The 12,151-nt window shown below is 38.2% G+C and overlaps 1 protein-coding gene and 1 long non-coding RNA gene across 4 annotated transcripts in view; one reads left to right on the top strand and one right to left on the bottom strand.

Annotated features, from left to right (window-relative positions):
• LOC122329477 (piezo-type mechanosensitive ion channel component 2) overlaps positions 1 to 12,151 on the bottom strand; it is a 108,841-nt gene that overhangs the window by 9,317 nt on the left and 87,373 nt on the right. For 2 of the 3 annotated variants that reach the window (XM_043225722.1, XM_043225723.1), the window contains exons 34-45: positions 10,831 to 10,899; positions 10,197 to 10,363; positions 9,251 to 9,417; positions 7,686 to 7,826; positions 6,247 to 6,504; positions 5,224 to 5,482; positions 4,185 to 4,367; positions 3,144 to 3,342; positions 2,173 to 2,293; positions 1,953 to 2,100; positions 639 to 853; positions 406 to 564 (exon numbers count right to left, since the gene is read on the bottom strand). In XM_043225722.1, coding sequence (XP_043081657.1) covers positions 406 to 564; positions 639 to 853; positions 1,953 to 2,100; positions 2,173 to 2,293; positions 3,144 to 3,342; positions 4,185 to 4,367; positions 5,224 to 5,482; positions 6,247 to 6,504; positions 7,686 to 7,826; positions 9,251 to 9,417; positions 10,197 to 10,363; positions 10,831 to 10,899 — 2,086 coding nt within the window. The remainder of the gene's footprint in view (positions 1 to 405; positions 565 to 638; positions 854 to 1,952; positions 2,101 to 2,172; positions 2,294 to 3,143; positions 3,343 to 4,184; positions 4,368 to 5,223; positions 5,483 to 6,246; positions 6,505 to 7,685; positions 7,827 to 9,250; positions 9,418 to 10,196; positions 10,364 to 10,830; positions 10,900 to 12,151) is intronic. The other variant, XM_043225724.1, reaches the window with a different exon arrangement.
• LOC122329480 lies at positions 2,223 to 4,285 on the top strand. Its single transcript, XR_006247914.1, has 3 exons — positions 2,223 to 2,360; positions 3,133 to 3,534; positions 4,161 to 4,285. It is a non-coding gene; the product is annotated as an uncharacterized LOC122329480 (long non-coding RNA).

Raw genomic sequence — 12,151 nt, 5'->3', positions numbered from 1 at the left:
ATATATATATATATATATATGGTGTGGTGTGTGTGTGTGTTTTAAAAAAGATATATCTTCTGCTCTTATCTGCTGCATTCATTTGATCAGAAATGCAGTAAAAACTAACAAAATGTAGCTGTTTTTTTATGTAAAATAGCTGTTATTTCTACAGGAATATAAATAAAATAAACTGTATTTTATTACTAGAATCAAACTAAATTCTTCAGTGTCACGTGATCTTCAGAAATCATACTAATAAACTGATTTACTGCTAAACAAACATTTCTGATTATTATCAGTGTTGAACACAGCTGTGCTGCTCGATATTTCTGTGGAAACTGTGATGCGTTTTATTTTTCAGGATTCACAGGTGAATAGAAGATGCTCCAGATCCACTCTGTATGATCCAGCTGTGGTTCTTACCCTTGGAAGAGGAAGAGATTGACGTAGTTGTAGCTCTTGGTCAGGAAGTTGCCCAGAACCCGGGTCGGGTAACCGCAGCGGATCTGATAGGCCGACAGACCGAAGTAGATGCACTTGACGAAGTACCAGAGCTGGGCGACCGTGTTCTGACTGAAACGCCTGGGAAATCAAATCCAGTCACACGTTAGATGAGCTCCGGCTCCTCAAAGAGGATCAGTCGTGATGTGGTTCACCTCTCAGTGACCCCCGGGAGGATGAAGAACATCCAGAAGTGAATGCCGAAGACCAGGATGACCTGGAAGATGACCTTCCCCATCACCGTCTTCCTCAGGTACAGGGCACGGTCCACCACCATGGTGCCGAACTGAATCAGAACCATCACCAGGAAGGCCTCGGGAACCTGGTCCTCCGACAGAGAGGAAGTGATGTCAGCCGCAGCCGAGTGTTTCTGTGGAGAAACCAGTCTCACTTCAGCATGGAAGGGAAATGCTTACATTTTACAGTTTTATATTTTGAGCTTGCCTAATCATTTACTCTGATGGATGGAACAAAGTTACACAAAGTTACAAAATCTGTTACACGTTGATGCAAGAAAACATGGAACAAAAAATCTGCTGCTTCTTCAGTTTTGTGACTGGATGAAAGCATTAGTTCACCCAAAAATGACAATTTGCTGAAAATCAGTAGAGATGCATCACTGTCTCAGTAATGGATGTGAATGGGTGCCGTCAGATAAAGCTGATAAAAACATCACAATAATCCAGAGAAGACAGAGAAGAACATCTAGAGAAGACAGAAGATCAGACTAATCCAGCATTAAGATGTTTTTATTGTCTAAAATATGATCCATAATCCATGACAGCTCTTCCTCCCGTGGAAAAGTGTTCCTGTCTGAATCGGTACAGAAATCTGCACAGATAAAAAAAAATTCAAAACAGCTCTAAATAAATTGATTTTTGTTGGGAGATAAATGAATAAATGAAACGGAATACAAAAATGGAAAAGGTTACGGCTACACGATAAATCATTTTTTTTAGTAACAAGACATAAACAAGAGATGAGCTTTTTCCACGGAGGAACAGACATTAAACAGGATTAGTTTCACAAAATCAAATGGAGTAATTAAGTGTAATGATATTAATAAAAACTATTCTTCCTCTGAACAATGTGCCAAGCAAAACACAAAGTAATCAAAAGTGTAGGTTTGTAGTAGATTTACAACGACTTAGAAAGTGGCTCAACCAATCAGAGTCAAGAAATGGAAACATCCGTTTTATAATATGGATTATGGATCATATTTTAGACATTAAAAGCATCTGATCTTCTGTCTTCTCCAGATGTTCACTGATGCTGTGGATTATTCTGATGTTTCTATCCGACTCTCGTTCCGACGGCACCCATTCACTTCCATTACTGAGACCACTCTCCAGATCCGATGAAGAAACAAACTCATCCTAATCTCAGATCTTAGATTGAGCACAAACTTGAATTTTTGTGTGAATGATTATTAAGCTGTGCTGCGATTGATCAGGTGAGACTCCACAAACCCCGAAAGCCCAAAATCCGAAAACGATGATGATGAAGTCGACGGTGTCGGCCAGAAACATGAGCACGTAGACGTCGGTCACGGCGCTGTACTCCGGGTGGATCAGGTTATAGAAGAACTGCCGAATGGGGATGTAGATATCCAGAATCCTGAAACCACAAAAACCCAGCAGTAATACGAGGACGTCACTTCCTTTTCAGAGGAAGGCGGCAGTCTCTCACGTTTTGATGGTGAAGCGCTTAGCTTTGATCAGCTGTTCTCTGAGCTTCTCCGCAACCAGCTCCTTGCGGCTCTTCTGTTGAGCGCTGAGAGATCGAACGCTCGTCCTCGCTCCGCTGCTGCCTGCAAACACATCCAGAGAGAGACGCAGATCGTCTTTACAGGACGCCCACAAATATTGGCGCCCGTGGTATGTATGATCAAAAAAGGTTGCATTGGTAATCACACAAAGATCTAACCTTTCTTTGGATAATAAGAGTTTAAAATGGGGTTTTCTGACCTGAGACACAACTATTATCTGTCTGTGGTTCTTGGAGAGCTTTTAGTCACTCAAACTCTCCTTCTCGCTGATATTAAGACGATACAGACACACGTCCTCTTCCAGCTTTTATGCTGACTAGAAATGTTTAATTGATGGAAATGCTCATTTTCACTGCTCCAGCTCTTTTCTTAAAGACACTTGACTAATTTATGAAGCTCAGTTTTTTGCTGCACATCTTTTTTCTCATGGTGATGGATGATTAAGGGAATTTATGGCTTTGTTTTCCCTCCTAATTATGTTTCTGTGAAACAGGAAGCCATGGCTGGAAAATTCAAGATAATGATATTTCCCCCTCATTTTAAAATGTCATTATCCAATGAAAGGGTGGTTATTTATTGGCCATGACGGTATTTACATGCTTTTACAATTGTACCCCATGTGTCCAAAACATATTTTGTCCCTGAAATATTTCCCCAAAAAGATTTTTACATCATGCATTTTTTTTTTTTTTTACTGAAGAATAGCAACTTCTACCTTTAAGCTTGACGTGAATAGAAAAAAATTATAAAAAAAAAAATGAAAAAGAAATGACTAAAACCTTGTAAATTGTGAGACTTCTCCATGAATTTAGGGGAAGCAAATTAGCATAAGAAATTCGTCTAGTTTCACTTTTGGTTTCTCTGAAATCTATTGGTCTCAGATTGCTCAGACCTGCTCTGGACCGGGCCGAGCGCTGAGAGACGCTGGAGCTCTGTCTCCGCACCGCCGAGCTGCTGTGGACGGCCTTCCTGGGCACACGGGTGTTTGTGGAGACGGCCGAGACGTCAGCGGCGCTCTTCTCAGCTTTCTCTTCACTGTCTGAATCAGTGTGAGACGTCCTGGGCACGTCTTCGTCCCACAGACCGTAGCACTGAGGAAGAAGGGATTACTGACTGTTGTTTCAGTGCATTGCATGCAAAAATAAAGGGTCTTGATTAAATATGAGCACGCTGTCACATGACCGGTTTACTTCCTGTTTGCTTGATGAGATGATGATGCACAAAAAGGGCCAGTAAAGACATTAATAAAGACATGAAAAATGAAATGAAGATTTTTCTTTCAGGTGTGTAGTATTCATGCATGCATTCACAATTATTCAGTTTTGTTGAGTGTGGACACAAATACGTTGACAAATAGTATAACAACTATTATTATTATTATTATGAATCATAATATACCTATTCAGTGTTGTATATGGGTTTTTCTATTTATAATAATAACTATAGTCATAGATAACAGAGAATTCAATGCCTGTGTTTATAGTGCTGGGAAATTAATTGCATACAAATTAAACGTTTCTGCTTACATTATATGTGTTTGTGTGTGCTGTGTTTATTTATTATGTATATATAAACACACACACATGCACGTATATATTTCAGAAAAATATTCAAAATATTTAACAAATTACATGAACATACGGACATGCAAATACTTATATATTACTGCATGAGTGTGTATTTATATATGCATAATAAATATACACAGAACACACAAACACATATAATGTATATAATGTATGCGATTAATTGTTAAGTTCACTATTGTCCTTATTTTTCTATTTAACACCGTAAAGCGGCTTCGACACAATCTGTAGCGCTATATGGATGTGAAAAAGTTTTCCACAAACATTCTAATCAAAATAACCACCGATTATTTCATCAGGGCGACTCGTTTTGATATTTTCAGGTCATAAGCAGTTTGGGGCGATACCTTCAGGATGGAGCGGTGGAAGAAGAGCGCGAGGAGCTGGACCAGGTCGTAGTGGACGTAGCCCTCTTTCTTCTCCACGCCGATGATGTTGGGCGGGTGGAAGGGTTTGGATTTGTCCAGCTCTATGCTCTGGTTAAACGGGAAGAAACCAAACTGGAAGAAGTACTTGATCACTATGGTCACCTGCAGGCAGAAACGAGCAGAATTAAGTGCTTTAAACAAGCTGAATCATCTCTAATAATTCTGGAGGAAACACACATGGTCACAGGTCTCTATATTAAGGAGGCTATGAATCGAATGTTTCTGCACACGTGTCAGGCATGCTTTTTTTCCTAAATAAAACTTCTGTCAAAAATGAGCGTCTTTTATTATGCCATTATCACCAAATCGTTCAGTTAACAGAAGTTATGTGTTTCTTTATGTGACTTCACTGATCCAAGATCCTGCTCACGCTTTCCATTAAAAAAAGCATCATCTGTGGATCATTTTTGTCAATATTTACTCAAAAAAACAGATTTAAGTCGATCGACTCCAAAAAGAATCGCTAAACCTGCGTTAATTTAAAGAAAACAGGCTGAATTCAAGATTTAGTAATATTACATCAAAAAGAAGAACGTCATTCATCTCTGACTACAATTTTTGGAAAGCTGTTAAACCCGACGGTCAGTCAGTTTAAGTCTAAAGCGAAGACCTTAACAAGCGTTAAAAAGAAAAAAATCTCCGAAACACGATATGAGGGTTAAGAGAGGATTTGGCAAAAGGTTTCATCGGTACACGAGTTATTAAGAACAATAAAAAAAAAACACCTCTAAAGCATCGCTAGTTCATTTCAGCAAAAGCTGTATCTGTAAATATTATTTAATGATCTAGCTGTTTTTACAAGCACTATGCATGCTGCGTTCACATCAAAATATTATGCAATTTATTATGTACTGTATATATAGATAGGCATGTATATATATTAACTATATTTATATACACAGCACGCACGCATATATCATGCAAAGGAAAGCGTCTATGTAGGATCTCGTCGTGATACCTCCGTGTAGACGATGGCCGTCATCCAGAAGCGTTTGCTGGGCCGAGGAACCGACAGCATGGCCCACAGGAAGATGAGGATGGGCAGCACCAGCGTGGCCACGGACGCAGAGATCATGTGGTTGAGGATGATGACCAGATAGCACACCATCTCTGAGTGAGCCACCAGCGTGTTATAGAGAGCGTAGCAGAGCTGCAGGAGCGGAGGCTGAGAGCGGTAGAAACACTCGGACGCCTCCAGGTCCTCGTCGTAGAAGAGCCTGAGCCACAGGAGGTCAGTACGCTGGGATTAATAAGGCATCGATATGTGCTCAATTATCACTAAGAAATGCCTAACGTTCTTGTAATATGCAAATAGAATAAAGAGCAGCCATCTTTTTTTCTTATAATGAAACATTTTCAGTTACTGCCCAGGAAATGATGCAGGAGCGCTGCAGAAGCAGAAGGGAAGAAAATGAAAAACCTCCACATGACATGAAGAGCCTTGCTTTAAGAACATAAAAAACATTATAGTTATTGTTAAAGATATATTTATTATAATTTTAAGTATTCTTGGAAAATTAATGCATAATGTGTTCAAAAACTAATCAAATATTGCATAATTTTTACATACACTACATTATATATATATATATATATATATACATATATATACATATATATATATATATACATATATATATATATATATACATATACATATATTTATATATACATATATATATATACATATACATATATATATATATACATATATATATAAACACATATATAAACACACACATATAAACACACACACACACACATACATATACATACATATATATATATACATACATATATATATATATATATATATATATATATATATATATATATATATATATACATATATATATACATACATATATATATTTTTTTTTTTTTTTTTCAGTGATTATTTTTTTCAATAATATTTCCAATTGTTCTGTTTTTGTTGAAAAAGTGATCAGATGAGCTCAGACTTGTTTGTCTCTTTGTGCACCTGCTCTGCAGCAGCTCGCTGGCGGTCAGCTGATGGCTCGTGGACAGCAGCGTGTCGGCGCTCCTCTCTTCATCGGGGGTCTGTATCCTCAGCCTCCGGGCCTCGGAGCGTCCGGCCGAGTCCAGGCCCGTGGCTCTGCTGTAGGAGGGAGGGATGTCTCTGGGAAGCTCCGAGGTGCTGCTCCACAGTTTCTCCGGATGCTCGGGAAGCTCGCTCTCCTCGACCGTGTCGCTGGTGCCCTGCCGAGGGTACAGCTCGCTGCCGGACGAACACACGCCACAAGAGGGAGCACCGTCACGCTTTAGAGAAGTCTGAGCCCAATAAACACTGCATACCACCACCTGCTTATTTAGGGACGTGTCTTACCACAACGTAGCAAGCTGTATGCTAGCAGAAATAAACATCTGAGACGGTATGCTCCTCGAGCTCATTACACAAAAGAAAAATTCCTTATACAGAGAAAATGTATTTGCTTATGTATGTTGTGTTATGCATTGTAATAATATACAGAGTAATATATTTTGGATTGTCATTAATCACATCCAAAAAGCTTTTGTTCTCGTAATAGTGTGCACTGTGTATATTTATTATGAATATATAAATAAAACACATGCATGAATATAAGTAAAAATATATTATGTTTATAGAGTCATGTTATATATAATGTATAGTCATTAAATATATTTATATATAATATAAATCAATAATATATATATATATATATATATATATATATATATATATATATATATATATATATATATATCAATATTTATTTTTATTTATTAATTTATTAGATTCAGATCTTTTTTTGTAGGCTTTTTGAGGAGACAAACTCAGGATTTTAAGATAGCAATTCACAATTAAAAGTAACCAAAAAAGACAAAAAGGTATTGTAAGAATAGATTTTGATATAAAAAAAATAGCATTTACCTATTTTTTATTCAGTGGTGGAAACAATTAAACATCAGGAAACATTTTATTTATTTTTTACAATTTTGTATCTCACAATGCTGCCCTTTTTCATCTAAATGCAAGAAAAAAGTGCAAATAGTACGAAAAAGTTGCAATGACCTTTTTTCTTCTTTGTTATTTAAAGTGTGTGGTGAGTGAACCTGATCAAACACCCCGACGTCAACAACGCTGTGTCAGGAGGCGTTGTGTGGACCAGAACGGAAACACTGACTGTCTGTCATCACCGAGCTACAGTAACCATCCACACCTCTGTGTGTGTGTGTGTGTGTGTGTGTGTGTGTGTGTGTGTGCGTGTGTCTGTGTGTCTGTGTGTGTGCGTGTGTGTGTGTGTGTGTGTGTGTGTGTGTGTGTGTGTGTGCGTGTGTGTGTGTGTGTGTGTGTGTGTGTGAACACTCAGGACAGATTGGTTTACACTCCTAACAGAGTCACCTGGCTCCTGGCAGGTAATGACAGAGAGGCCGTACCTGGAGGCTGCGCTGTCTGCAGACGACTGCACATCTACACTGGGCAGGCGGCAGAGTCTGGCTCGAGAGCGCTGGCTGGTTTTCAGAACGAGCTCGCTGCTTTCTTCAGGCTCGTACAGCAGCGTGGATTCAGTGTACACACTACAGAACACACAAACCAGATCAGGAACAATAAACAGCAGGCCATTAGCATGTTTATTATACGGCAATAAAGTGCAAAAACTACCATACGGCTATGGTATAAATACCACGGAATATAAATACAGTAATCGGATGGTAACGTGGTATAGAAGTAATAAGAGTTTATGGTACCACAGTGTTATTTTCAATCTAAATAGCATGGTATATTAATATAGCAATTGATCAGTACCATGGCATATCAAAGTTTGACATTACCATTTCAGATTAAAAAATTTTTCTCTCTCAAAATATACATACATTACTATTTAAAATTAAGTATTTTTTAAATAAATAAATTCACTTTTCACTCAAGGGTGCATTAAATTGATCGGAAATGACATTAAAGATGCTTACAAATAAATGCTTCTGTGAATCTCGAAGAATAAAGTGCATCACAGTTTCCACAAAAATTTTGTGCAGCACAGCTGTTTTGAGCATTGAGAATAATCAGAAATGTTTCTTAAATCAGTATATCATTCTGATTTCTGAATGATCATGCGACACCGAAGACACGATGCTGAAAATACAGGTTTTATCACAGAAATAAATAACTGTTTAACAGATATTCACATAGAAAACAGCTTTTTTAGATTTCAGTAATATTTAACAATTTTACTGTACGTTCGCTCTGATAAATGAAGCCTGGTTTAGCAGAAAAGACTCAAAAACGACAGTCATTAGCCATTATTTTTGTTTTTAGTATTTTAAAGCGCAAGAAGATGCAAAAGAGACCGTTCCCGCACAGCATGAACACAGAAAGACACGTACACTGAGTTGAGTTCTCTTCTCTCTTCGTGTGTCAGTATATTAGGTCTTAAAGTGACAGCAGTGTAATATTCCTGCTGTCGTCTGTGCCATAAATGTCAATGAAAAACAAACTTTAATGAGGATTCATCTATATTTCACTTAGAAAAACTTATGCCATTTTACATTTAATTGCAATTTTTGTATCTGTATTTATATGTATTCATGGTATATTTTTGTTCATGTTCACTTTGCAAAAAAGACAATAATATATTTGTTGCATATCTAAAATCTGCCTTTTTTTTACGCATTGCAAACGAAAATGGGAATCATTAAGAGTAACTAAAACCCTACAACTGAGCCTTTACTAAACACAGCCTCCGTTATACTTCAGCTCCCAATGCGTTTCATTTCCTCAGGCAGCTTTTACAGAAGAACTTTTCTCCTGGTTAAGAAAACAAAAGAGTGGTTTTCTTGGAGGGAAATCAACCCTGAGATAAGCGGGACTTTCTGGATTAGTCAGCGAGTGGACATTGGGAGTATCCGTCTGGAGGCACGGAAATATTAGAACAAAAAACAATTCAGTTACACACGCATCCATCCATTGTCCATGTCTCAAACAGATCTAGAACACACTTGACCTGGACAGGTTTTCTCTGGAGAGATCGGTCTGGTCTCCGTCGGTCCGCAGGGGGCTGAAGTCCGAGCACTCGTCCTCGGTCCGGTCCAGGCTGGATCCGGCGGACGCTGGCCTGCACATCTGTCTCTGGTAGTACACGTGGATGCTGTCCCGTGAAGGAACGTTCCCCTGCAGAGGTTTACAGCGCTGTTATAAGCACGATGCTCGCTATTCATGTGAAGACTAACGTGAAGTCCACTGAGCTTCAGCGACACTCGTTATTTTAGTATTTTTTTTATATACTATCGTTACATGGCTCTCTGAAAAGCTCAATTCTGATTGGCTCAATTAATCACAAACGCAGCCATTTTGTGTCTACGCAGTATTTACTTATTAATAATTATTATTATTTATTATTTCACAATGACAACCAGCCTTTACTTCAGTACTTTTATTTTTTTATTTAATAATATTTTTGATTTGATTTTATTTTATAGTTTCGATTTTATTTAAAATTGTGCTTTTGTAATTTTTACCTACTTTTTTGTTTTAATATTTTATTCTATTTCAGCTTCAGTTGAATTACCATAAATAATTTGTAATTGTTATGGATATAGCATATACTGAATATGGATATATAAGCTTGAAATGCATGTGAAATATGAGAAAATGTTATTTGAAAAAGGTATATTTCTTTTTAAAATGACAGATTATATTTTAATACATTTTTAATATTTTATAGAATGTTTCCCACATTAGATTTCCATTATTTTTCTAATAATCAATTCACAGTTTTATTCACCGGCTTGTTAACAAAATGTGTACTGCTAACTGATTAAGTTATTACATAAAGTTTCTTGATTTTAAGCAAGAAGCTACAACACTAAAATAAGCATAAGTCAAAAAGATAAACAAAAAAATGCAGGCAACAAGACCTGATGACACACAATCAGCCAATCGTGATTCACCTTCTTGACCTCGTGAGTGAGCATGCAGCGCTCGATGCGCAGGACGGTGGAGATATCGATGTGCTCCTGGCCGATGGAGTTGAGCCAGGCCGTGAAACTGTCCAGCAGGGCCAGGAACAGCACCCAGGAGAACTTCACGATGTTAAACACCCGCTTCAGGATGTTATCTGGAGCAGAGAGATACAGCTGAGCTCAAACGTTTACATCCCATCTTTATTACTGTAGCAAAATAAGATGAATCATACAAAATGCATAGAAATTGTATTTGAACCCTTTCCAACAATGACTGTATGATATTGAGATTATCTTTTCACACCGAGGACAGCTGAGAGACTATAGAAAGTCCAAATGCTCTCTGATGCTCCAGAAGAAGAGCCGGGGGGTGAAAACTGTTCAGATCTGAAGATCAGGGTAAATTTGACTTCTTTTGTCTTCTGAGAAACATGTAAGTATCTTCTCGGTCTCTGAAGGGCGGTGCCAATTGATATTTAACATATACGATATTTAACAAAATACAAAACATATACGCGTCTCCATTCTGTTCAAAAGTATTCACCCCCCTTTTGAGCTCAACTGAATCAAAATGCATGACAATCATAACTCGTAATATGAGGAGGCTTGAGGTTGGCCTTACCTGGACCATCAGATACCTCCTCTTCTGTAACACCTTCCTCCTGATCTCCTTCCTCAATGGAAACATGCACTGCAGATGATTGAAAAACATTCTGTGTTATAACAACGTAATAATAAACAACCATGTTTATCATTAGGGATGCAAGATTAAACATGACACTTATAAAAAAGGGATATGTGCAGATTTATTCGGCCATATATTATAACAGTGCCCTATGCTATGTAATCACTAGTGTGTTCGTTAAAAATAAACTGAATAACTCAAAATTATACTATGCGCATTCTGACTCATTTTGCCATGGGTCACATTTTTTTGAATGGGTTATGATAACTTAAATATAAATAAAAACATAACATAAAAAACCCCAACAGAGACAGACTTTACAAGTTATTTTAAAGGTACTCTAAATAAAAAATAACTAATAATAATAATTTGCTTATAATCTCCACACAGGAGATACTTGGTGTTTCAAAACAAACTACACATCACATTGGCAATGGCTACCGGCCAAAAGGATAAAAAAAAAAAAACCCCGGCAAAAATCTAATATTGTGCATCCCAATTAATCAGCTTTTCAGTCATGGCACATTTTCCAAATGCGTGTGTGCTGGGCAAGCTATGCTTTATGAAATATATTAACTGAATGTTTTATTGGCTCTAGCTGGCTCCTGGACCTGGCGAGACCTGGCTGAAACCCCGTCCAGTCATCATATGGGATGAATTGACCGAAGCAAATTCAACATGGCCCTCTTCATCTCTCAAGAATGCCGGGTCTGGAAGACGCCTCCAGGAGAGCGCTGGCAGAGGAGCCTTCTTTTACAGACCGAAGCAGAGTCACGCTTGTGTTTACAAAATGATTATTAATGAGCCGGGCATGAAACACAAAGTGTTTCTTTCTATGTGTCTGCGTTTCTGTCTGTCGTCTGCGTCTCTGTCTGTGTTTCTGTCTGTCTGTGTTTCTGTCTGTTGTCTGTGTTTTTGTCTGTGTTTCTGTCTGTCTGTGTTTTCGTCTGTCTGTCTGCGTTTCTGTCTGTCGTCTGCGTGTTTTTGTCTGTCGCCTGTGTTTCTGTCTGTCGCCTGTGTTTCTGTCTGTCTGCGTTTCTGTCTGTCGTCTGCGTGTTTTTGTCTGTCGCCTGTGTTTCTGTCTGTCGCCTGTGTTTTTGTCTGTGTTTCTGTCTGTCTGCGTTTCTGTCTGTCGCCTGCGTTTCTGTCTGTCGTCTGCGTGTTTTTGTCTGTCGCCTGTGTTTCTGTCTGTCGCCTGTGTTTTTGTCTGTGTTTCTGTCTGTCTGCGTTTCTGTCTGTCGTCTGCGTGTTTTTGTCT

The sequence above is a fragment of the Puntigrus tetrazona genome, chromosome 24 (assembly GCF_018831695.1).
Source record: "Puntigrus tetrazona isolate hp1 chromosome 24, ASM1883169v1, whole genome shotgun sequence".
Classification (NCBI taxonomy): domain Eukaryota; kingdom Metazoa; phylum Chordata; class Actinopteri; order Cypriniformes; family Cyprinidae; genus Puntigrus; species Puntigrus tetrazona.
Note: the sequence above shows the minus strand (reverse complement) of the source record. Positions and strands in the feature narration are given on the sequence as shown.